Genomic DNA, 27,436 nt, shown 5'->3' with positions numbered 1-27,436 from the left:
GAAGTGTGTCTGTCCATCGGATGGAGAGGACAACGAGGTTGTTGTGCTTTTAGTGGTTCCTACCGTAATTCTAAGCCGAAAAAGTGTGTCTGTCAGTTGGGTACAGAGCTCCGCGTGAGCACTGGCTTCTATGACTGTCAATATAGCCAGCATTTAACGTTAACTGCTCCGCTGTGCTGTGAAGTAATGTCTGGTTATGTGAGACAAGCGTCTAGCAACATTGTTGTGGATGCTCCTTCAGCGCGCTTTGGAGGAGGGTCTGGCAAAGCGAGACTATGGATGCTGCGGTCTCAGCCTGGCAACCTCCGTGAACTTCGAGTCTGGGAAGGAGGGGGCAGGGGAGACGACTCTCTCCAGTATTTTGAATTTGTACTGCAGTAACTATTTTAAACACTAGCTGTCAGTATTACATATTGCACCTTTAAAATAAAACACAAAGATGATGTGTGTTGATGGCAGTCTAACCTCATCTGACATCAGCGTGGCGATCGCTCTGCCAATCTCATGGTACGACTTGGCTTTGCCTTTGGGTCCAAGCAAGATGAATAAAAATCTGCAAGTGGAACAAAATCATTTGTATTAGTAACTTTGTTTAACTGTACTTTTCTATGTCGGGAGCTGAGACTTGGCTAAATGCTGGAGTGCCAGTGCCATTCAACCATGTGACTCTATTTCTGTGCCTATCTGACGGACACATTCTGCTTTATAACGCATTTTGCACAAATTTAAGGAGGTGATGGGATAACATTTCACTGGAATTGTGCCTTGTACGATTTCCCTGGACAAACAAAATTGATTACTACAGAAAACACAATATTGCTTGGTTACAACAACACTGCAGAAACCAGTTTGGTGTCACTCCTGTAGCTTTATGACATTCATCCAAAGCCAGAGAACAAACAGTGGGACACAGTAAAAGAAACAACTTTACAAACTAATACAATCTTTTTTTTTAGCTCTGCAATAAATTGAACATTTGTGAAGTACATAATATTGGAATCTGTGTCAGATGTTGATTTAACACTATTGGAAAGTTTGACTCTTTAAATTGCAGTGGTGTGTTGTATTTCTTTCTAATTTAAGGTGAACACAGGGAAAACAAAATATAACATATACCTGACATTTATGATGCAATTAGATTAGCAATTTTATTGTATATTTTCTGATGTTTTTATGTTATATAAAGTGTTTCCCAGATTTCTGTCAGTGGTATGCGAGTTGAGTCGCACCTAGACAACTACTGATGCATCTTCCTACAACTTCAGCTCCTATTTATGAGTTCAGACATGAATCTCAGCCACCTTGTGGGAACAGGAACCTCTGTTAAGGCTCCCAGCATCACAGCTTGCTGCAGACGAACAAACGCCACAAATGGCGTGTCCAGGAAGTCCACCTCCCCCACCAGCACGTTGGAGGCCTCGGCATCTCTCGGCAACTTCTTCATGAACTTGTTCCTCAGCTTAAAAGTACAAAAGGGGAGGAGGAGACATTAAATGTTATGTTCACACCAGCAAGCTACCCAATGCAGTGCACGCTGAATTAAACAGTCTATATCAAACAGGACAATCCCATTCAGCTTAAATACCAAACCAGGAGGGTCCCATGGTGTCTAAAAAAGAACAAGTTGTAACATGAGGTCTGTATTTCTTTCTGTCATGGCGATGGTGAGATGTGTAAAGCTGGAGGTCAGACACCTGCTGAGCTCCACAGGTTCAACATTTGAACTTTAAAAAGGACATAAAGTCCTGCAATTGTGTCTATAAAGAGCTTTTTTTCTAGTTGCAACAAAAGGAAAATACCTGTGTTTTTACAGTACATGTTGTACCCTCTGAACTACTATTAATGGATAAACTGACTATTTTCCAAAGCATAGGTTACACTGGTGTGAAAATCACCTTGAAAAATCAACTGTTGTTATATATAATAGATAGATAGATAGATAGATAGATAGATAGATAGATAGATAGATAGAGAGAGAGAGAGAGATTATTAGTTTATTTAGATGCTGTTATGCAATGGTTTCTCTGTGTGCTGAAGAGTTTTTAAATGTTTTGTTGGATTTTAATTGCGTGGAAGACCATTTAGGAAATTACTATTTACGCTGTTTGTGCTCCACACAATTGAGGACTATGTGGTGCAAAAATGTGTCTTTGAACATGTGTTTGCAAGAAAAATTGGACTGAGAAGACAGCAGCGCATGAGCAATTTTATGACATGAAGAGCAAAAAAATTGCACTGAACTGCTCTGCAGACAACAAAACTCAAACCCGCAACAGTGTTTTTTCTGTAGTACTTTAACAGTGTTTTTTTGTGTGGTATTCTTCATATAATATTGTAGCATCTGTTTGATTCATATATATTTGTATTGTGTACCTCCTTATACTGCTAGATCAGTTAAATAAACTTAATGTAAACTATCCAACATGAAAACAAATTGATTTGATCATATCAATTGATTATATTACAAGATTTGAGGTTCAAATGTGTTTAATTGTTACATCTTGCAATAAAAAGCCATTCCGATAACAATTCATTCCCATTCATAGACTTCAGCTTGGGTTGAACAACTAAGTTAGTTATCACATACTTTCAATCCCATTACATTTCATGCCACAATTGTATTTGCTTCATAACAAGATGTTCCATATGATAAAAAAGTGTCATGTTAATGAGCAGATTGAGATCATAAATAAATAAAACTTCAAAGACAACAGATCAAACATCAAGATAAGATTGCTATGGAAAATTACTGTGTTATATATTAACTTCAAATCAGCAGAGAGCTGGCAGGAAACATCTACTAAGACACAGTCAGTGACAATATGTAGCACCTCTGTGCCCTGGATGGTCACATAGAAGTATTTTTACATCAGAGTCGGTTTGACACGAGACTGTTTGAGTATCATAATGGTTTAAAATAAGCGATTGCACGCGGTGCACAAACCTGGCTTTTTTTAAATAGCCAAGCTACCATCAATAGCGACCAAAAAAAATGTATTTACTCATTCAAGATTTTTAAAAATGGAAGTTTTAAGCTTGTTAGGTTAGATTTCTTCTATACTGTTAGAGTATTTCTGTTGTAAATGAATGTGAAATCCTGGTTTCAACAGTTAAGGAAGTTGCAAGATAAAAGAATATTTTTTAACTATGTACACTTAACATGATAGCATGAAATCAATCACCTGTCCAGAGAACAGTCTGATGAGTTGCAAGATACCAAACAAAGTAAGAGTATCAGATGATGTTAAATCGGATTAGATCACATGCGACGCTGACATCTCCTCCAATCAGAGTGACGCTACTAGTAAACAACACAGACTGTATAAATACACTAAAAGAATATGAGTCTAAGAGATGTTTTGTCATTCTGAAATAAATTCAGTGTAAGATAAAGTCAGAATTAAACTGTTCTCTTTTATCCTCTTTAGTGCCAACCAACAGCGAGAGAAAAAAACATTAAAAAAAAACAGTATAGTATATCAAGTTTAACCAGGGCAAAAAGAACAATGGCTGTCTGTCTATCAGTTGCCATCATGCCCGCCAAACCAGATCTTGCACTGGCAGAATTGATGCCATTAATCTCTGAGGACTGAAATCCCATAAACTTGTGACCTTCAACTGGTTAGATCCAAACTGATCTCATCCGAGGCTGTTGCCAAGAGGTTTGTCTGTAAATGATTTAAGTTAGACCTGCGTAACCGCACACCCTGACCTCCAATCACTACTAATCAACATCACACCACCTTTATCAACTAAGTAAACCTGAATCTGTTCCAGTCACCCTTTATTCAGAATAAGCATGACGCACAAATTCAATTATCTCAGGCATGAAATCTTTTTTTGTGGCTTTGCACAGTTGAGAGATGTAAAACCTGTAAGATACTGAATGTCATTTCCTTGTTTTTTTGTTTGTTAAAACTGTGGTACTGGTCAGTGCTGCCTCCTTCTTAAAGAGTCAGCTTCAGAAACTTTCTGAAGTATTAGTATATAACTGAGATTTTTGCCTCCATCCCAATATGTTGTCAACAGTTCTGGTAGGGACTATTTATTTTGGTGAAAAGTAGTTCCAATGAAAACCGGTTGTAGTTTGTTCTGTGGATTAGTGGACTTTATTTCTAGATGGCGCTCGGCTTGTTATGTTCAAAGTGCCAAAAATAGATTTGAAAAACTCAACAGCAATGTCTCTTTCCAGAAATCATGACCTGGTTACTTATAACCAGATATATGATAATCCACAGACCTGGTTGTGAGCGGTTTCATGTAGAACTTATTTAATTTCTAATAAACTACACCCACTTGAACTAAACAAAATCAAACATTTCCCCACTTTGGTGTCATAACTATATGTGCAATAATACTTTTTTATATATCTATTGACTGGGATGACTGCTGCACGAGTGTGTGTTAGAGTATTTATTTGTGTATTTATTACTTTTAGTACTTTTATATTCAGGTATGGCACAGCTAATTCCGTTGTACACAAGCTTGTGCAATGACAATAAAGTCTGATATATTCTATTCAAGGGTATCACTGCGCAGACGGAAGCGTACTCATGGACGAGAGGCTTGTTGTCGTGACAACGCAAGACTTATTAATGCCGTTCTCCTCAAGTTAGCTGTAATGTTTGCTAGCTCAGGTGAGCTAGCAGTATCGGTTAGCTACAAACTAATCTCCACAAACAAGCAATGTTGGACCCATAGGGTTGGACCACAAGCCACAAAACCTGAATGTGAATCTCCCACTTGTTTCCCACTTAGTGTGGAAATGATCATTGCATGTCGGCTCACAAAGGAAACGTCTAAATGGTATTTATAGGCTGAGTGGGTGTGGAAGCGCTTCAGTTTAGGAGATGTGCATCCTGTCCAATTGTCTTTTTTCTACTCTGTCTGTCCCACAGGAGGACATACTGGGCCATTTTGACCTAATTCTCTTCTCCCAGAGGCCTGGTCTGGGATGAGACCATATGAACAAATGGCTGCTGGGAGCTCTGGTTTAATGGCAAATACTGTAAGTCTATTCACAAGCACTTCTAAAATAATGTGTGCATTTATCTCAGCAGAAGTGCTTCAACATCACATACTGAAACACTATTAAGTGCATCATTTAGATACATAGAAATAACGGTTATCAATACAGCACTGACACAACACCTTCCTATGACTGGGGCTTTAAAGCCAATTCAATTTACACAGCTTACATTTTCTTTCAGATAAACTGGAATGGGACATATTGTAGGAGCTACAGTATTTTATCTGCTACACACAATGGAAATTCATTGATAAACACAGTGAGAAAGTCTCTCCGTTATCTCCTCTGGGTGTCACAGATAATCTATGTCTATCTATTGTAAAGTTGTAGTAGAAGTGTACTGGAAAAGTACAAATGTGTGTTTGGGTGTTCTCTTTCCATTGTAAATTAATCATTGATTTCTTTTTCTGTTCTTCATTGTACCAAAGTTTCTTGGCCTAAGCACCATTCTCGCTACAATAAAATCTCCACACTGACCATTAAAGGAAATATTTATTCACATTTTTACAGACTCCCAATAAACTGCTAAGCTGAGTAGAGCTATAATATAAGCAACTTGAATATATTTTTACAGACTTGGCTGCGGCAGGTTCAGAGCAGCTGCAGCCGGGTGGGTGATGACGACAGTGGTTGGAACAATGTACAATGTATCTTATCTTTGCTTTGAACCAGCAGCCACAGTCTGCACATGACATGGTTTCTGCACCTCTACAGTGGATGAAGCTACATCCGGCTAACACGTTACCTTTGCAATGCCAGCCTGCATCGAGCTGTACTTGAAAGCCAAATGTCATTTCAAGTAGGCTGTTAGATATATGATTCACCTTTTTTTTTTCTGCACGTGACTGGACCAATGCATCCTTTTGCTTTTTCAGCTTTTTAACCCTACTCCATTAGCAATTTAATTATGTTAAACTTGGAGATTTTTCACTGATTTATTTGATATGTGAATGACTCTTACAATAATTCTCTAGGGATTTTTTTTTTAACTTAGATCATATAGAGAAAATAGTGCCTGATAAAACTGGTCATAAATATTTTAATATTTTAAATTTCCAGTAGAATGACATTGAAAACAGAATCATCCACAGAAACCCATCAGTTTCATATTCCAAGTAATAAAAATGTTCGAGCACTGCCCATGGACTTTAACTGAGAGATAATCTATGGAAACTGCAGTGCAGAAACACTGTAGCAAAAATAATTTAGAAACCAAATGAAGATAACAAATATTGAGTTCCACTATTAAATCATCAGGTTGACTCACCTGGTCTTTTTCTGGTTTGTCAGAAATGTCGTTCATGCTGCTGGAGGTCAGGTTCCGGTGAGTTGTGGTGGGACTATCTGTTAAAACACATCAACCCTGTGTGGTTAAAACAGTTTCACCTTCATCAGGATCTAAGAACTGAATGGGAAAAAAGGTTTGCACAGACCCAAGAAAAGACAGTGGCCCAGACAGTTTGCTCCCCATGCAGCGCCGAAAAGAATAACAAGGCAACAGCGATCAAAAGCATAAAGAGATTTCGGCCACCATTAACTTTTATCTACTTAATAAAGGCTCGAGCACAGCAGAGGACAAATACTTCATGATCACTGGTCAAGCAAACTTTTAAGTCAAGATAAAAACATCTGTCACTCAGATGTTCACTGACTGAAAGGGACAGTAACTGGTCTACATACAATCTGCTGAAAATCTTAAATCGGCCGGAATAATGCTGTTCTATTTAAAGTCATAAGTTCTCGGAAAAGTATTCTCAGAAAGCACCTAAAATGTTTTCTCAGATAATAAGTACAGCCTCCTCTAAAAGTTGGAACATGTTCGCTGGTATAGAACAAAATCTTAGTATAACATTGCATGTTTAAATATGTTGTAAGGTATAGTATTTAATGCCCCACAGTGCCAAAAATCTATAACTTGACTCAAATCTCATATTACAAAGCAGTTATTAATTGGTCCACTATATTCTACAACTATTCTAACTATTTATTATTTATTATTTTGTGCATCCTTAATACACAATAATCAGAGAATACCTGATCATCTTAGTGTGTCTATCTTTCCCACCAAAGTCTTCCACTAAGTGCAGGTGAACATCATACTCTGATTGATGCTCTGCTGACTTTTGGTTTAAGCTTGTCAACTCCATCAGAGTCATCAGAGACCTGACAGCAGAACGTGACCTTACTTCAGTTGTGAAGCTGTCAGGAATACAAGACGGTATCCAGAGCGGTACAAATCTCAACGAGAGCAAATTCTGATGCCACTGTAGCCTTTCGTACATCTGCCCCCTGAGGATTGTAGGTAATAACATGCTTGTCAGTATGATGCAGCCAGTATAAATGATGAAATCGGAGTACTTATATAAAGTAGATACAGTAATGAAGGGGGGAACAACAAAATTTAAGGGAAATACTAAAGGGATCAAAAATAAAATCTTAGCCAAGTATAGTTGTGAGGTTTTTGAAAAAACAAAACTTAAACTGACAGGACTAAAAAACTATTCAATGCCACTACTTTATTAAGCACTACTACTGTCCTTGACACATTGGGTCTGAATGACGTGACATTTACACAGTTTCGTGACTACGAATATGTTTACGTTCAAACTGCAGCTGAAAGTTTTCCACTTCTGATATTTTTCACTTAAGAATGGTTGCTCACGCTAACCCTCGTGTCCACTTATGTTTATTGACATGTATCCCAAGTAGTACGATTGTATAAAAGTAATTGTTAAATGTATGCAAAAAACTATGCACATTGTTGTTTTCGTTAACAACCGAATAGTGCATTGCTTTAAATATTGCGGCAAAGGAATTTCCTTTGGTAAAGGATGGTCGGTGGTCTGCAGTGTGAACGTAGACAGTCCAGTGAACTTACTAAGCCAGTCCATGCTGGTACTCCGTTGGCTCTGCAAGTCCTCCATTGATATGTGACCCGATAGGCAAGTCGCAGAGTTCCCAAGAGGACTACGAGCTTTTAGTAGCAGCAGTAGGTTATCAAACCCAATCCAGGGAAGCAGTAAAAGGAGGAAAAAGAGATGGAAGGGAGAGATGATAGACAAGCCCACTGAGCCAAAGCAAGACATTTGTTAGGAGAATCAAGTGGTTAAAATATATGTAAAACATGATTTAGCTGTAATTTTACAAGCTGTGCAAAAAAAGGAAAGTAAGAGGAGTGGCGCCATAAATCAGGAGAGACCATGGGTCATTGGACAGGAGTCAAATTGTATTTTATTAAACTGGAGGATGCACTTTATCCTTGTAAAGTTGTCATCAATTAATGATTATCAGTGAAGCACTTTATCTTAGTACTGTGACTTTGATAAGAGCCTAAGGCTTTTTATCTGATGAGTTTCCATTTGAAAACAAAGAGTCATAAACCGGTTTCATAAATCTGATAACAGTTAATAAATAATTTCACTTTCCGAAGACCCATGTCTGGTAACATATTAATAACATTGTCAACACAAGAAAACATCTTATGTTACTCAAAATGTTACAATTAAAAGACTCATACAGTGTTGTTAATGTCAGTTAGACATTTGTGTGAATTAGGGCTGTCACTTTACTTAAATCTCACCACTTTAGAGACTGATGGAATATTCTGTTTGCTGCTGATTGATAAGGTTTAATAAGGTTCTGTGCTTCTGCCTGAGGGAAATATTCATTAGTTGTTCATGTCAATTTCATTTTGTAACAGAATGAATTTCAATGGGTCTTATATGCAGCATACAGCAGATTGATATTAAATACATTTATTACAGCAACTGCAATCCTATTAAAATGGCCAATAAAGCCATGTTTCTATAGTTCTATTACTTGACTGCTTTTGTGTACATGAATTTAAATTCAGCTTTCTTTGTAATAACTTCCGGTAAAGCAAAGTGACAGCCCGCCCTGTGTGATGAAAAGAGGTCTTACATTCTACTGTTAAAAAACATGAATTCTCAGAAATGTTAACAATATTAAAAGTAAATGAAGTGAGAATAATATCAACGATTATAATCAACCTCAGATATAACCTCAGATATTCTGACTGCAGTAATTATAATCTCTCAAGTTCTCTATAAGTCATATCCTATCAAAATTTGGAGTCAGTTTTATGATCTCCCATAGCCTTGGACTTCTCACCTACTCATAAATCCATGCAAAATTTAGAGCGTGAGTCAATTTGAAAGCTCCACCTGCTCTTACAGGTGCTGATCACTTAAGTCTCTGTGAATGCAGTTAGTACAGTATCCTACAGTGAGTATGTTAAAAGTGTTGTTAGAGTAATAACACCAAATGTTTGTGATGAATTAGCAAAAGACGTCTGCAAACTTTAGTTTTACTAGTTGAATGATGGGTTTAGTGAGTAAGTAGTAGTACTATAGTAGCACTAATAAGAATATTATATAAGGGCCAAGAAAATATTGGTATAAGGGCCAAAACCTCTGATAAGGTCTCTAAAATGTTTTTCAGCATCTATTAAGGAGAAGCTGGTACTTATTTAAAACTACAAAAAAACAGAAAAAAAATAAAAATAAAAAAATTATATATATATATATATATATAAAATATTCTTAAAACTGCACTTTCATATGACTGTAGTTTTGCTTATTTAAAGCTAATGTACTTGCACTTACTACTTGTTGCACTTAATTGGAAGTCGCTTTGGATAAAAGCGTCAGCTAAATGACATGTAATGTATGTAATGCAATGTAATGTACTGAGTGCCACATTAGTGGGTTTATGCAGAGGAGGGAAGCAGTGTGTCCTTTATTGCACACTGACATTCCCCACTGCCCTAAAAACTCACTACACGCCTAATTTGAGATGACAAAAAATCTGAATTAAACCCAGTGATTAAGGTATGTACAGCTAAATGCATGATAGCGTAAATTAGCTGATTTTTTTTTTTTTTTTCTTTACATCATTTAGAAAAAGAAGACTGCACCAAACTGGCATCAGTATTACCGTTTTCCGGGTTGGAAAACAGCCTACTTGCACTGGAGACCGTCCTGCCGATGTCAGCCAGAGAACGCAGGTTGGACTTCTTGGTCTGATGACGATGTTTCCGTAGCAACGTGTACATCACTTTGTCCTTTAGGTCTGCTTTCAGCTGGCCGATCTCTATCTGGTTGTCAGTGATCATCTCTGAATATGCAGAGAGAGGGAAGATAAGGAAGAAAGAGGGTGAGGAAAGACGATTTTAGTCTTTTTCTGGAGGGAAGAAAATCTAACCACACTGAATCTAGACATGAAAAACTATATTATTACATCCAACAACAACCAGAATCCAAAGAGATGTTTTACAATGGTTAGTTTGTCGAACCAATAGTTGAAAACCCAAATTTATTCAACTTACATTGATGTTAATTTAAAAAAAAGCCAGCAAAGCCTCAATATCAACTTGACATACAACATAATAAGTTACAGTATCAGAAAGTTTTCCGTACATTTGCCAATTGTTTCAGCACTTAACTACATTGTTACATGAGTTCATCAAGGTTTCATTTGGAGAACATTTGGAGACAAAAAACATTTTTTTCTAAAGAGCAACAATAATAAACAATTGAAATGAATAAATCAAATAAAACAAAATTTGAATTATGCTGTTCTTTCATGTCATGTTTTATTGGGAGTCTTTTTTTCTCTTCATGCAGCATTTTACACAACAGCCTTAATTTAGTAACAACTCAGAGCAAATAACTGAGTCGACATAAAAAGTCTCTTCATTCTTGTAAGGATTCAATTAGTGCCACCCAGACTGTAATGCTCCTTTATGAAAGTCTTTGTGGCATTATGAAACAGCTCAATCAAAAAGGGTCTTGCCTATTTTTAAAAAGAAGGTCAGAAGCCTGAATGCTGCAGCCTCGGGGAGTGTCTCTTCTTGTGGAGGAGTAGTGCTGTTAATGGCCCATCAGTCAAGTCGGCTGGCCTCAAAGCAAGAGGCCCAGCTCCGCTCGGCCTGTACGGTCCATGCAGCACACTCAATTACTTCACATTAATCCCTCCAAGTGGTAACTCTTCCTCCTGCTCCCTCATGCAGACACAAACGAAGAGGTTTGGTTGTTCTCAAATTAGGACGTTTTTGTGTGACCGTTTACAAACTACTATTTGAGTGCCTCAGCGTTCAAATAAAGTACAGTTTAAGCTGGACTTGACTCAGAGCTCTGACCTTTTGCTACTAAAGCAAAGAAGAGGAAGGAAACCTCTGAGCCCTGCGTGTGATATGCATCAATTTATAAACCTGCACGCAACACTACAGAGCAGCTCTGCATACAGTATACTGTTCATCACAGAGCAGACAAAATCAAACTGGCAGACGGGTTCTCTGCTCACCTTCGTCAAAGTCATTGTATAACAGTGGGGGGGGGGAGGGGGGGAGAATACTTGTACACACACCTAAAAAATACTTTGCATAATTGTAATATTCACTGGAAATGAGTTATTATACATTAAAGCAAAATCTTTAATGGTGATCAGAATGTTTTGTAACAATGAAACAACTAAATGTTTACATTAAATTAAATGTGTTTTCTATGACTGTATTTCTCAGTGGTTTTTAATTGTTTCACCAGGTATCCACTCCTGGCAATTCAAGTTAAAAATACAGTTTCTGTATGGTTATGTTTAGGCACCTCTAAGCACTTGGTTGAGAATAGAAAAACATCATAACCATGTTAAGTACAGCCCTGTACTTAACATGGTCACTTGAGCTCTGGGTAAGGTTAGTTGACTAAAAACGTGGTAATGGTTAAAGAGTCAATCCACAGGTAAAATATGTCAAAATTTTTGATAGTCAAGGGGAGTAATACTCAGCCTGTGTAAACAGTTTTTAATGTCTTGGCTCTGATTGAGTTTCGCCAAGTCAGAGAAAACTTAAAGTGCTCATATTATGCTCATTTTCAGGTTCATAATTGTATTTAGAGGTTGTAAAAAACATACTTGCCAATGCTAATTAGCTTTATCCGAATGTAATGCAATTTATATTGTTACAGATATAAGTTGATAAGTGACCCGCGGCCAACCTACCAACAACCTGAGGTAGAGTAGAAGCTTCCATGTCGAGCATGATGGTGCCTTTCTCTATGCACGTCCGGAGTTCAAAAAGGCTATGTAAGGACAACGTGGCCACGTGTGGTTTACTCCAGCGTTCACCTCCTTTCTCTACCTTCTCCTCAAACTTGATCCACCTGGAGGGATGAAAAAGGGGAGAACAATGAATGGATTACACTGGGAACTCCAGACAGCTATAGGCAATAACAGAACATACAAACAGGGTTGGATATTAATATATTTTATAAGTAAGTACTGTACTTACAGTACGGAAGTGCAATTCAGTACATCAAAGAATGATGAACTAACCTACAAATGGTGAGGTTGTGGCATCACGCTACATTACAGGACCAAACAGCATATCAACATGCAAAGAACTCAATATACACATAATAAAATAAACTGAAGTTAATTTATTCCATAAAAATGTGATATGCCTTGTATAAAGCTAGGTCACACAAGCAGGAGTTGATGCTAATTTTACCAGGAAACTTCAATTTAAATGAAAAAAAAAAACTGCACAAATGCAATCCACATACAGTATGTACTGTACATGTTATCTATGTCCAGATACAGTAGAGGTTCTGTAGCTGCATCACAAATCTAATGTGTTACGGGTGATGAATTGTCAAATGTTTATATATTTAAAAGGCAATATGGTCAAGTAAATGGTAAAACTAAATGTTCCTTTTACTACTACTTGTAGTAAATATTAGCATTAGTAATATTAGCAATTCAAAACTGTCTCTTTGTCATTCATCTCATGCTGTTTATCGTTAAAGGCTCATTAAGTGTTGTCTGATGAACACCTGGCAGACAGTTGTATAGGAAAATGCCTGATGAAGGTCTATGACCGTGTGTGGGAATTCAATTTTTTCTTTAGTTTATGGTTAAGATAAAATGATCAGTTGTGAACCAGTATTATCATTTCTATTTGCTTTATATATCTTTTTAATTACTCCCCCTCCCACCTCCCTCATAATCAGAGAGTTGAGAAACTGAACTGGTACTGAGAAGTTGTTTCTACACCACGGTTTTATTTGGCCAGTTTTGGCTGCCAAAATTGCACTTGGGATACAGCCAGCACTACCCAGCACTTGTGAGATCTTTTATTCATTTTAAGTCCACTGAGTGCTCTTGGTGAGACATTGGACCAGGTCCTAATCTCTGCAGTTATTTGCAGAATAATAATTTTGACATGAAAGATGCAGGATTGATTTATTTCACCTTATGTAAGCAATATATAAGCAATTATCAAGTAACATACACTTTTTTGAAGGGTCAGGAACTGTATTCCAATTAAGTTTTTTAACCCTGCTAAACCACTTGTATTGATTTCTTACTTGTACAATTTTATTGCGGTACTTTAGTTGAAATTCTTTCTTGTGGACATTTTCACCGTCACTTCTACCCTATTTTTTTTTTATTTATTTTTTTTAAGGTATTTGTTCCTTTTGTGTAAATTGTAGCACTAAAGAAACACAATATTGTTCCCCTGTATTATGCATATTGTATATTGTAAGAATGACAATACATTCTACCCTTTATCTTGTTGTTTTTGATGATTAGCTGGGTTTTTTTTCAGATGGTTGGCATGACATGATTAGAAACACAATTCCCAAACCCTAGTTGTTAGTCTGCCTAGTAATGCCTCCCAATGGGTAGGTAACATGTAGTGTCACCTACTTAATTTTGACATGACACAATAAAGCCCATCTGTGCTAATTATTCACTAATCTAACATTAATGTATCAGGAGAAGCTGGACAAATTTGCATCAAAAGCTGGACAAATGTATCCTCAGAACTTGGCCCTAAAAAAGCTTCCCTGAGTAAAAGTAAAAGCACTTTTAGTAAGAAAGACTTTGACAACAGAGTTCTTCAGGAAAGTTCCTCTGCAAATCATTCATCCAACAGTGAACAAAAATGTAACTTATATCTGCAGCACAATTGGTCAGAGGTTAGGATAACATATAAACTCAATTGAAGCCTCAAACAGCAGCCCAGGGATCCAGTTTCCCCCTGAGAGAGCTTCACTCATCCAACACTAATGATGTATAAACAATCAGCCCATCTCTATCCCATCCCACACAGGAGAAACCTGTGAAACCCTGTGAGCTCGCTTTTTATGCTGCTCCAAATTCAATGCACACAGCAAATTACCTGATGTCAGAAGAAGGGATTTTAAACTGACAACTAGCTGAAGTTTACAAGTGTTTGTTTAGTTATTTGGCTGTGTAGATTATTTTTTATTTTTTATTTTTCACAATCAACTGTGTCACGGTACATGTTTTTAATGACTGAGTGAAAGTCAACGGAGAAGGTTTCTAAACATCATTACATAACTGTAGGTGCGCATACAGGAATTTGGAAAGGAAGCCCCCAAGTGTGAGACTGAGGTCTTTACCTGGCCGTCTCCTTCCACTCCATCTCCTGTCCATCCACTGACAGCAGCTCATCCAACTCAGTGAAGAGTTGTGGGGGTGCCGGGCCGTCATCCTCCTCACCGAGGATGAAGCGGATCCTCTCGGCTGCCGGCGAGACTGCGGAGAGAGGAAAAATACTGCGGTTCATAGGCTGGCAATGGTGCCCATTGGGCAAGGGTTTGGGCACCGGCTTCCCCTCTGGACCCTTCCCGTTGACCTCAGTAGGAGGTGGAGGGATTTTCACCATGATCTCCTCTCCTTTCTCTTCCGTGTACTCTTCCTTTTCCTCCTTCTCGTTCTCCTCTTGGTTATTGTTGTTGTTGGACATCTTTAAAACCTTAATGACCCCCCCTTTACTCTCCAAATCCACAGATAACAGTCGGCAAGCTACACAAGCTCACCAGAGTCCCAAAGCAGCAGCTAGACCCTCATTAAAGTCTCTCAGCTCTCAGCTGCCTGCTCCAGCACTTTGTGGACCAGGTAGGAGGGGGCAGATGGGGTTTAGGGGTCCCCTCAGTGACAGTGTCCCCACAGCTAGCCCCTTCTCCCTCTCTGCCCCCCCTTCACTGTTCAAACAGGCCTTCGCCATTGGACCTCCAGCCTTGGCAAGCTGCCCTGGAGTCCCGCATTAACAATTAGGGAATGGTCCACAAACTGGCCTATTCTTTAGCAGAGGCTGAGCTTTCCTTCCCATGTCTTCTCATTTAAATATTTAGATAGCAACACAAACAGAATTTCAACAGGATTGATATATGAATGATACTTTTCAGCTCTATTTAAACATGTTGCAAATGGTCGACACGATCATAGCTTGTTAAAACAAGTGGAAACAATATTTGAACTTTGAATGGAGAGTCCACAAACAATCACTACCCCCTTTCATGAAAGCAGACCCATGCATGTAGAAAACTGTACACTAAGATTATTGTCATCAGCAAACAGCCACACAAAATCAGTGCAAGGGCATCATTAGATTAGATGGCAGCATAATGAGGGTCCCTACATGTAAACCGAAGCATTGAGAACTTTGTAAGTGTACAGACAGTTTATTAAAAAGATAGTTTATAAAGACAGTACCGTTCATGTATACATGCGGGCGCCATCTTGGGAAAACGTCCACTACTATGGAAGTGTGGTGCTATTTTGAGCCTTGTTAGTGGTGTAGAAATAGCGATTTCTTTTTACTTTCGCGTGCCCCTACGACGACTAGCGTTATAAGCCAATTAGCGGTTTGCGATAAAACTGGTCACATTCGATTAGCATGAAAACATATCCCAGAGAACGGTCGACTCGGTACATGTGTTATTAACCCCTAGGTTCATTTTGCGCCGGATTTGTCCTTTAAGACTTGGTTTTAGGGTTTGGGTAAGAATTAGGTTTGGGTTGAGGATATGTGCATGTAGTTATGATGGTTGAGGTCAATGTTAAAGGGGAGCACCACCTAAATTTAGAATTTCAATATGTTATTTCCATGGCCTAGAAAAGTTCTATCAATATTTGTGAACATGAGCTACTCTCAAAGCCAGAAACCAGAGAAGTAAGTCTTAAACTTGCATTGTCATGAAGTATAGTCTAGAGCTGCTCCATAGACAATTAATGGGAGACTGATTTTGTGGACCAACAGAATGTTGTTAACTTTATTCTAATGTAGTGTTTTCAGTTCTCAAACAGAAAATGTACCCATATACTCAGAACATTCGCTTGGATGCTCTCAGCGTCATCTATAACATCTTTCCTAATTCACTGTCTATGGAGCAATTGCAAACTTTATACTTGATGAAATACAAGTGTGTGTGTGTGTGTGTGTGTGTGTGTGTGTGTGTGTGTGTGTGTGATCACAACAAAGCTGCTTGATCTGATTACATAACAGCTTGCTGATACTGTGGCACCAGAGAGTTGACCATCGATATTGAAAATATTAAAATTTGATCATTTTTCTTCCAGAAATGCTGTTATTCAGTGTTTCACTTTGACTCTTGCCATAGAAACGCAGAGAAAAAAAATGTTTAGCATGCTCTGGCAGAGTGACCACCCACCTGGTGAAAAGGGAAATTATCTGTGCTGCTGTCCTGCTCTTAAATGAAGAATTCATTAAAATCTCTGCATCACAGAGGAAGGACAATGATCCAGTGTAGAGTCTTTAACTGGACATTTCTTTGCAGGTGAAATTTGGGCATTTATATATACACAAACACTTAACGTTACACAGCCCACCACATTGAGTCATTCATTCATTCAGTCAGCAGTAAGTGATCAAACTGAAAATGAGGTGAAGGCCTGCAGTTTCTCCCTATTGTGTTTTCTGCAGCACAATAACAACAGCAGGTACGAGCCAGACAAGCAGCTGTGAGATTACTAGGTGGGGGATAAACTGTCTGCTGGCACACGTAGCAACACACACACACACACACACACACACACGCTGCAACTAGCTTAAGTCGCAACCTGTTTAATAACACCTTGGGTGGAATAATTTACATGTGCGTTTCACACATTTAGCTGACACTCATATCCACGGCGATTTACACTGATTACAGTAAACAGTTAAAACAAGTTTAAATACCTATATGGCCAAAATTGCATGCAAACAATAGCAAGTAGTGCAAGGAAAGGGTCAAAGCCTCATGTATGTAGGCTCACATGCTGCTGTATTCCTTAAATGTGCATAGAGTTAAAGAAGTGGTAAACAGATAACAGTAAAAGCAAGGCAGTACAGGTGTTTTCTTTCTAAAGAGCAGAATGAAATATTTTATCATAACAATGCAATTGTAATAAAACTATCCCCACATACTAGATTTTTTCTTTCTTCCCTATGAAATCAAGGTAAAGACATCCTGCTGAAAGGAAACACATTATCATAGCAGAAATTAATTTTGGCAGAAGATTAGGAAAAGCTACCTGACACCCAGTGTTTACAGCTGGACTTTCTGTACCTTTCTGCGTGCTTAAACTACAGCCTTTATATTATTATATTACTAATAACAGCTATTACTAATTACAGATTGAAATTTAGCATTCACAGTATTTCATGATAAAGGAATGAGCAGAAACTGAACGAGGGAAGAAAGAAACACGTTTTCATGGCAAAACTCATGTCGTAGGTCAAAAATATGTGTAACTTTGAAATAAAATGTACCCAATCTAAAAAAAATAAACATCAGAAATTAAAAATGAATTTTCTGAAGCGTCTTTTTATACACTGTAGGCATCTAAAACTGTAAAAAAAGATTTTATCCAAGAGAGATTTTCTAATTCTTCATTAGAGAAACTGATGCTGCCTATCCATGCTATCCAGCAAAAAAACTATAGCTGGTATAAAGCACAGTGTTGGTGCTGGGAGAAAGGTGGGAGGGTGGGTGAGAAGGGTTAGGAGGTGAGGCTCAGTGCAGAGTGAAAGCAAAGAGGGGTGAGGGCAAGCACGAAATGGAGGGATAGTAATGAAAATCCCATCTAGCCAAGAGCCATGGGCATACAAAGAGGACTTTGTCCTAGAAGCAGAGGCTCATGGGATAGGGGATGGAGAAAGAATGCCCGCTGCCTGGCAGAAAGCTTAGTGTGACTGCCACTAAAGGCCTGTTTAGTCCCACTCTTGACATGCATCCTACACAAATACCTTCCATCCCCTCTGACCTTTTCGGAAAACTCAGTACAGTATAAGGCTACACAGGGTCTAATAGCACGTTCATTGTTTGTGACTGTACATGCAATGATAATGCAACTCTACGTCACTAATTCGAAGCAAAGAGGATCACTGAGAGTACAGGAAATGTTTTCGATGCCACAAAGTCTGATGTTCAGTATGCAGGGCAGCTAGCATCACAGGCAGCGGGACAGGGATTGGGTTGAATGCAGAGTAACAGCCAGAGGGTGATTCATTGAAAAGCACAGTATTTATACTCAGACCTCCTAGCTCTGGTATTTTGTTGTGATAGCTGAAGTGGGTAGGTTCTGATGAGAACGTAACAAATACCAGCTGGGGGGGACACAACCTAAAACTAAAATACCTCTTTGCTGTCTGCATGTATACTGAATGTATAGTCACATTTTCTCTGTGCTTTCACTGCAAAAGCCCAATGCAACTCATCACAGCAGGGTCAGGTTTAAGTGTGATTCTAAGTTGCTCAATGGTGTTTTAAGCCCCGCAACGTTGACTTCAAGGCACCTAACCCTAACCATTGCCTTATCCTAGTGCCTTCCAGGCAGTGCTGCCTGGAAGACAACGTTGGGGGCTTAAAACACCAAACACCTTCTAAGTTTGTCCATAAAAGGGCTTAATGCACCGCTTTGTCCAGGAATACTCAGCAACATTACTAGTATTCTTTGTGAATACTTTAATCCTCTGGCCATAAGGGTAAACCCATTAAAGTCTTAATTTATATTCCAAGTTTTCATCTCTCTTTCTTCTATCTTTGCACCAGAGCAGAGGCAAGATAAAACCACCAGGATCTAATGTAAGGAAATTAATTGTAAAATTGCTAAGGGTGCACAAGTGTGCAAATGTATTACAGTATGGAATCAAATTAAACCCAGCCTATGTAAATTTTGCTTAACAACAGCCACAAGTAGTGATTACAGAATAATGGCACACTGAATTACTCGATTTCCCAAGATTTAAATGAGTCACTCGCTTTAATGATATTAAAACATCTTTTAGCAAGGAACTGTGTGTTTACTTCTTATTTTACATTTCTGATGTTTATCTCTGACATACTGAAACATAGGTCAACAGTAGTACAAGTAGAGAAAAGTCAACAACTGACTGGCAGTTACACAACCTCTAGCTACACTTGGCTAAGATCATACTGAAAAAGTAAGACTATTGTGGTAAAAATCCTGAGGGACAACTAGTCTCGCTTTGCCAGACCCTCCTCCGAAGCGCGCTGGAGGAGAGTCTGGCTAATCCACATAGCATTTGGGATGGGAGGAAAACGTGCTCTGGTTTATTGGCATTTCTTTAAACCAATCACAATTGTCTTGGGCGGTGCTAAGTACCGGAGAAAAGCTGCGGTGCCGCTGCAAAAGAAGGAAGGAAGTTGTTTTGGTGGTGTACAATTAAAAGTTGTTTTAGTCGTGCAACAGAAAACTCAGATTGGACAGATTGTCTGGATTTACCTTGCAGAGATTTGAGAAAAGGTTAACCATAGTCCTCATAAATCAACCAGAGTTTAAAAATGCCAACACAAAGGAAGCCCAAGGCAACAGATATCCGGCCTAAATGAGTGAAATCCAATGGAGCATCAAGGATATGGACTAAGGGACACCCAACCTTACTATTGGCAAGGTGCTTGTTTGATGTTAAAATGTATTCCAAGTCATTAGAGGGGTAGGACATGAATTACAGCAATACGGATAAGGACAAAAAGTGTAACTAGAGATACACTGCTGTACTGAGAAGTCCAAACAAAATGGGTTCATATATTACAATAAGATATCAAAAAATATTACCAATAGAGGAGTTGTTGTGTTTTTAGATTGAGGAGGGAATGAGATTGAATGACATGAACTCATGTCACATCATTTGTCTTTAGAGCCACTTTCTCTTATGGGGGAATTGATTTTCATTCATGTGTCCTGCAAATTTGTTTTATTACCTTTGGTAGTGATCTGTATAACAGATCAAATATGTGTTATCTTAGTGTATATCTTATTGCAACGCAGAAACAATAGAGATATCTGGGCAGTGTTAAGCCTAATTAGAGAAAGTGTTTAACAATACAAAATCAAAACGTTCACTAACTGAAGAGAGTGAGTCTGGTAAATGAAATGACTGTCTGATTGTCTGACAAGGGGATGATAAGATTTAACAGAGGATGTACTCAAAGACCGATCTGCAACAGTTCAGACATAGTATGAGTCTATATTTAAAAGGAGTTGAACAGAAGAAAATATCTTCTGGTATCAACCTTCAACTGATGGCAACAAACAAATGTCCAATGTCTGACTAATGTTGAAAGTGATTCTGATGAGGCAGGTGGACAGAAAGTAGGTAGAATAAAAAAGTAAAATGTGTGGCTGGTTGTCCATCTCCTATAAGCTACAATGTGATAAGGCGTAGCCTAAAATCTTAATACTGGGCCATTTTATCAACGTCACTGTCTAGGATGGAGAAATAATATTGACTGTCTTTTTCCTTTGCTTCTAAAATGTATTATCTTGGTTGTTTGCAGCAGAAAATAAAGCAAGAAGACGGACATGTACACAGAACAAAGGGATGAAGAAAGGCTGTGGATGTGATGGGTTGGGGGGACATTGTTGATCTAAGAGTCAATCAATAAGGATTAACTCATTATAACAATAACTCACGTCCAGAAAGACGTAGAGTTAACCAAAATGATGGCCTTTCAAAGGTTTAAGTAGTTTATCCAATCAATAGCCACAGACCTTTTCTACTGATACAATTATTTTTTTCCTATGACACTGAAGAATATCTCCAACAGTCTGTTGCTCTGTAGACAGCCTAGTCTCACAACTCCAGATCTAAATTTGCACTGAGCAAGCAGGGGAGAAGGTTTTACAGAACCTCCCATCACGTTGTGATTTGTGAAAAAGATGTTAATAATCGTTTTAATTACTTATACCAACCAGAATCATCAAGGGAAGGCCAATTAACCTTATATATACAGTAATATATATGCTTTGTTACACACTGAAAACAGTTTGGATCTGTCCTTGTTACTTTCAAAGTGATAGCTGTAAATGTTTAGAGTTGTAACACATACTACTGTTGGCATGTGAAAGCTGGGTAGCTCCAAAATATCCACTTTATCAAACAGCCAGGTTTCTACCTCGACCTTTGCATTTATCTAATCAATTTTGAAAGTCTTCATAAATCTCAGGATTGTACTTTCAATTCTGAGAGAAGCAGGTATCCTTCAAGTGAAGCAAGGACATTAAAATGGAGATATATATTCACAAAATACTGAATACATCACAGCAGTCTTAGCTTGCTCTGTCTGACTTTGAGAAATTAAACCCAAGTTTCTAAGTAATCTTTATAATCCACTTCGAGAGAACATTTAAACCTACTAAAAAGGAGGGGGGAAAAGCTTTGAAAAAAAAACATGCTCATCAAAATGAGAAGAGGTCAAATGACCCTGCAGTGGACACACATGTAACCAGGATGTACTTTCAGTCCCTGCAGCGTCCATCTGACCAAACAAGAGGATTTCAGTCCAGACAACAGACAAGGGCCTTCCCCCTGGGGGGCAGCCATGATTCCCAGAGAGCAACACTGAGGAGGGCAGTGAATAACAGTAGGAAATTAGGTATACACTGCATGCCTGTCAATTTTTGCCTGCCTGACAGATTCCAGTTTTAATTGCACAAATATTTCTCAAAGGCAGAGCTGCTCTAGAGTCAAAAATAGCCCAGTACACAAATAAACAACAGTTGTTTGTAGAAAAGTTTGTCTTTCTGCAAAAAACTGACTATATCATTATTTCAATTTTATTTTTGAATGACTGTGACATTCATGACGTTGGAAGGTCACAAATAAGCTGTTATTTAGAGACACGATCCATTAGCAGACATTACCAGACACTTTGATTTAAAGTTAGGGACAGGGTTGGACTTTTAAGAGGGAAAACAAGGACGCAATAGGACATAATAGTCTAACATCTGTAACAAAAAAAAAATACAGACAACCACTCTATAACTATTGGCTGCCTTAAACCATCTTCAGGGTCATTCAGACAGATCAGCCTCTCCAGAACACAAAAATATTCCTACGAACAAAGAGGTTGTACTGAGAACATGCTTTATCTATCACCTGTGTACTTTAATATCTCGTCTGTTTTGCAGTAGTGTTCCTTCAGTGGTTCACAGTCTGGGAGTCGAGGTCTACCAAGGATGAATCAAAACAGGATAAATCTGAGGGGTTGCGAGACCAATGGAAAATAAGAATAGAAGAAGAATCTCTGCTATACAAGTTTCAGCTTTACCTACAGGCCTCTAAGACTATTAAACTGAGACAGTATGAGAAGTAGGGCTGCACGATATGAGGAAAATATGCACAATTCGATAACGTTGTTGAATATCACGATAACGATATCACTTGCGATAAATAAACACATATTAAAGTGTTCTCAGTATTTTGCTAAAATACAAATGAACGAAAGGAAATCATTTCCAACATTTTTTTTATTGAACAAATTGAACATTGAATTGAATATAAAAGGCACCACTAAAAAAAGAATGACAGTTACATTTTAAAGTGCACTTCTCTGCTGATATTTTCTTTACAGTATCTGTGGCGATATGTCGCAGCCATTCGCGATGTGTGTATTGTGCCAGTTGATATTGCGATGGTGGTACAAAAACGATATATTGTGCAGCCCTAATGAGAAGTGAACATAATTCTGATTGTACTGCTCGAAGCTCATGGACATGATCAAAATGGATCATAAGTGGGCATTGCGTGGCTTCAAAGGGTCACAATCACTGTATGTCAGGGTAAAACTAAAGCTGAATGTAGTAGGTTCATTAAAATTAGTAACAGAAAAGCTTAGATTAAACTGCTCTTCTGCTTTTCCATTCCAAACATCCATAACCAGAAATCTATAAAACTCGCAATTTTTGCTAAATATGCATCATCACAGTTAGTAGCAACAACCAGATGGGCTGGCTGTAATCTATTTTCTGATTGGATTTATGTCCTGAAGAAAATCCCCCACATCAAGTGATGTGTACACATGGAAAAATCCAGTTGTGGTGTATTTTGGTCCTGTTGTCACTTCATGTAAAGGATGAAAATTTAGGGAAATAATCCAATTGCAATTTTTCTATAGACCAATATTGCGATTGAGTATGCATTTTTAAACCTTAACCTTAAACTTTAACTCACAGTTACCCAATGTAACTTTTCCCTCCTCGCTTTCTTTCTTAAGTTTCCTTCGAACTGGCCGTAGCATCCACTGATCACAGCAGCTTTTGCACTTTACACCCTTTAAAGGACAGAAGAATCTCTAGTCAACCAAGAATGTAAGCATTAACACATATAGATGCCGACACATCCGAAAGCACACAAAGACACATACGCTGATGTCTACAACCAAGGACAAAAGCACAGGAAGGCATGCTCTTACACATTGTACTCAAGAGACTCATATCAGCACTAGTACAATTACATCGGAGTAGCCATTACTTTCAATGAAAATTCACTCTGCTCTGTCAAAACACACCCGTCACTTGGCAGAACATACACGGCTATTTCTGGCCACTAAGTGGATTCAGCAACTTCTTTGGGGTCTCTTTTCTGGAAAATAGAGCAGCCTTCAGCAACGACAGACATGAGCCCTAATCATCCTTGACATATAGTCCATCAGAACTTACTGAGAGGTTTGAGGATGCTGTTGCTGGCCTCATCGTTGTTTTCTGTGTCCGACTTGTCAGAAGTGTTCTCCGTCAACCTCTCCTTTCTGTCCTTGTGGCCGGTTCTCCGACGGTGACGCCTCCGACGCCGATAGCTCTTGGGCACGTGCACGCCAATGTAAACGGTGTGATGACCTGCAAAAAGCAAAAGAGCAGATGAACTCTCTGACATTAAACATCCTGACAAATTCAGATTGCTGTGATGCTAATGATGCATGTAAACGTCACACCTGATTCCCTGAAAATTACAAGACACAATTAAAATCCCTACATAGAAAAATGCAACATTTAGAAAATCATGACGTGAGCACTGAAAAAAAAAACATGACCCTAATCCAATCTTGGCTGCTTTTCAATACAGTTAAACAGGGAACATTCTCACATTCTCAAGACAGCGTAGCAGAGCAGGGTTATAGAGGTTGCAGTACACTGTCAAAACAAATATTTGGACAGAAAAAGAAGTAGAACATAGCAGTGAAGACTGATCATAACTGCTTTTTATGCATGTTGCCACAATACCAACAGGACGTGCAGTTTAAATTGTAGTTAGGTGGATTTAGGTTCAATAATGACAAGCAGACCAGACTGTTGCTAATAACATGCCATTCCGACGGATGTGGATTTCATGCCAACATGCTATACATCTATTTTCAGAAAGGCTAGTCATATGGCTGCGGTAAGGTATCTGGTTTAGGGCATTTATTCTTCACTATCTTAATTCTGTACTAGTGTACGTGTGGAATTCCAGATGGAAATGTCAGAGTGAGACACTATGTTAGTGTGTTTAAACAAAGCACCATATTGAAAACACACTTTCTGTTACAACAATATCAAAAGATCTGAAGCTTCACTGGAGATGGAGGATTAAAATTGGGAACACACTGCATATGATGATGGACAGAGAAGATGTGGAATATGCAGCTAGGGTGGACAAATAAATTGGTGACCAATGCAATCCATCATTACTCACTGATTTCAAGTTAACCCAAACTGCGGTTTTCTGCCTAGGAGGAATATAAAATCTCACATGCACTCAGTTGCAAGTCTGTTAGTACACCTAGTCAAAACTAATGCAGTCTAATGCAGTCCTGCAATAAATCCTCCCTTCACAAACCTTATGATGTTCAGTTTATAGTGTATAGTCTATAAGTGAGTGTTTAATATTTAGAAGAATGATTTTGGGTGGAGTATCACTTTAATGCTAGTTTTCTAGACATACAGTAATGTATATGCCAATGTTCAAAATGGCCACTGTTGTCAACACTTTGTGAGCTGTCAGTTTCAGGGTTTAGTTTTAGTAGAGTCATACTGTATTTCAAGTAAATAATAGCAATAATCAATAATTCTTCCCCTTCTCTCGAATACCTGTATACTTTTGTTTTAACTGTCCGGTTCCCCATAAGTTGCTCCTTCCTAATCAGAGGAAGGCTATAAAAAGGAACCTTTCAGGGTAAACATCAAAAGTCCTCCTGAAACAAAAGGCTCTATGCGATCAGTTTTCAAACGTTGGGTAACAGTGAGCCAAGCACTGCACATGACCCAACCAGGAAGTGGCTGAACCCCGCAACACAACAAACAATGATCTCTCTTAAGGCACAACAGCGTTCCATTATTCACTCGTACCACAATGCCTTGTTTTTATTAAGGGGTCCGTCTAAATTCACTGACACCGACGGTTCAGTATACCAAGCTATTGCTGAGCATCAGCAATAGCTTGGTATACCTTTTTAGATCTCCCTTTTTAGATCTCCCTGTCAGCAGGGAGATCTAAAAAGGTTTGAACAGGCTCACCTAAAACATGAAGGGACACTGTAAAGCAGAGGCTTTCTGCTCTTTGTACAATTTTTATGTGGTTTTCAGGTGATTTTTTTAAACCAATACACTGAGCAGATATCGGCCTTCTGTTAAATACTGAATATCAGACATCAGCTTGTAGTTTGCTTGTATCGTTGTTTATGTGACTGAACTTTTTTCACGAAACTACAGAGAAACAGGTTAAAAACACTGTGACTTGCTTAAAATTTGTTAAAACCTATTTGCAATGTTTAAAATCAGGTAAAGATATAACATACATATATAACAATAGATATATATGAACAAATATTTGGTCATTTTCTGTAGTCCATCGGTTTGTTTTGGTAACTTTACACTTCACATGACACAGAATGAATAAAAGTCAGAAAGGGACAAAAGAACTCTCCAGAAGAAAAAAAAAACAGAAAAACAGTTGGAGACAGAACCACATCACTCACATCACATCTGCTGCCCACTAGACTTTTGGTTCAACAAAGATGATACCGGTGCCATACCCCATGTTTATGGGAGAACATAAAAACACTGAATCAATCGTACACGGCTAAAACCCAGACGGTATCGTCGGCCAAGAAGAAGAAAAACAGACTTCATGTACTCTAGGAAACAAAACTCCAAGCTGTTGAAAGTTTAGTCAGAAGACAACAGCAGATTGAATTGAGGATTGGCTCAGTGAGTAAATGGCATGTTCTAGATGTACTTAATGCAGACAGTGTTTGTTCTTTTCATACAAGATGCTCAAATGGTTGTATCAGTTTTGAGGGCTGACACTTTTGTACTGAAATGGCTGATATTGTGCCTGATCTTCAACAGGGGGTCCTCAGAGTAAATTTTTGAAAGTTTTAAAAAAAATTAAAAAGTCTTAACATAAATCCAACATATTAGCAAATATAAATCCCCACTGCTTACTGGCCTATAGGTAAGGTAGTCACTAAGGTAGCCACAGATACAGTTAATCCTAAGGATTCACTGTGCCACATATATGTTTAACATTAAAACATTATTTATAAAATCATGCCAACAATTATTAGGCTATTTTAATAGGTTAGTATTCTATGCAAAAAAGGTATGTATAAAGGCTTTAGGCCGCCCTACGTGTTATTGTAGGCCCAGTTTAATATGCAACTTCATTTTATACAATATATGTAGTAGGGGGTCCCTGATCTGTCTCTTGTTGGGACTTTAGCTTATTCACCGTACTTCTGCGGAGTGATTTGCTCACAGCACCTGAGAAGCACCGTGGTGAGGAGCAGAGAGTAACAACGGTGCTTTTCAGGTGGTGCGCTAATCACTCCACCCAAGTAGCAGTACTTCGCCTTCTGAGAATATAGTTCCCAGTTTGTATACCGTTAGAAGATGGCTGTGTCTCAAGTGACGTTATTTGTACACGCTGTGACTATATAAATCACAACATGTAAATAGGAACATGTTGGTGTTATTTTGTCACTTATTGGGAGCAGTAGTCTAGATGGAGCCGGTTACCTCCAGGATCTGGGCTAAGCGAGGCTAGCGGTGGGTGCGTCAGACAGTTACGACACGCATGGAGATGAGAAGGGTATGTATGGACTTATCTAACTCTGGGGGATACGGTGAATAAGCTAAAGTCCCAATAAGTCGGCGTGTTCCTTTAAGGGGTCCTTGGCTTAAAAAACGTTGAAACGTTTAAAACATTTATACCATCACTTGACACTAAAACTCACAAAAACACAGAAAATGATTAAACAAATTGCTAAAGACATTCTTATCAGCTTGTTGAGGCAG

The 27,436-nt window shown here is 38.4% G+C and overlaps 1 protein-coding gene across 13 annotated transcripts in view; it reads right to left on the bottom strand.

Moving 5' to 3' along the window:
• Nucleotides 1–27,436, bottom strand: part of slc4a4a (solute carrier family 4 member 4a) — a 68,907-nt gene that overhangs the window by 30,120 nt on the left and 11,351 nt on the right. For 4 of the 13 annotated variants that reach the window (XM_035997507.1, XM_031305245.2, XM_035997489.1 and 1 more), the window contains 8 exons: nt 23,825–23,998; nt 14,476–14,611; nt 12,047–12,207; nt 9,986–10,165; nt 7,908–8,003; nt 6,297–6,373; nt 1,302–1,459; nt 466–553 (listed from right to left, as the gene is read on the bottom strand). In XM_035997507.1, the coding sequence (XP_035853400.1) occupies nt 466–553; nt 1,302–1,459; nt 6,297–6,373; nt 7,908–8,003; nt 9,986–10,165; nt 12,047–12,207; nt 14,476–14,611; nt 23,825–23,998 (1,070 nt within the window). Of the gene's footprint in view, nt 1–465; nt 554–1,301; nt 1,460–6,296; nt 6,374–7,907; nt 8,004–9,985; nt 10,166–12,046; nt 12,208–14,475; nt 14,933–16,953; nt 16,965–23,824; nt 23,999–27,436 lie in introns of those variants that run through there. The other 9 variants (XM_035997517.1, XM_031305247.2, XM_035997500.1 and 6 more) reach the window with 4 other exon arrangements.

Source organism: Sander lucioperca, chromosome 2, assembly GCF_008315115.2.
Source record: "Sander lucioperca isolate FBNREF2018 chromosome 2, SLUC_FBN_1.2, whole genome shotgun sequence".
NCBI lineage: Eukaryota > Metazoa > Chordata > Actinopteri > Perciformes > Percidae > Sander > Sander lucioperca.
This window is presented reverse-complemented; position numbering and strand designations above follow the sequence as displayed.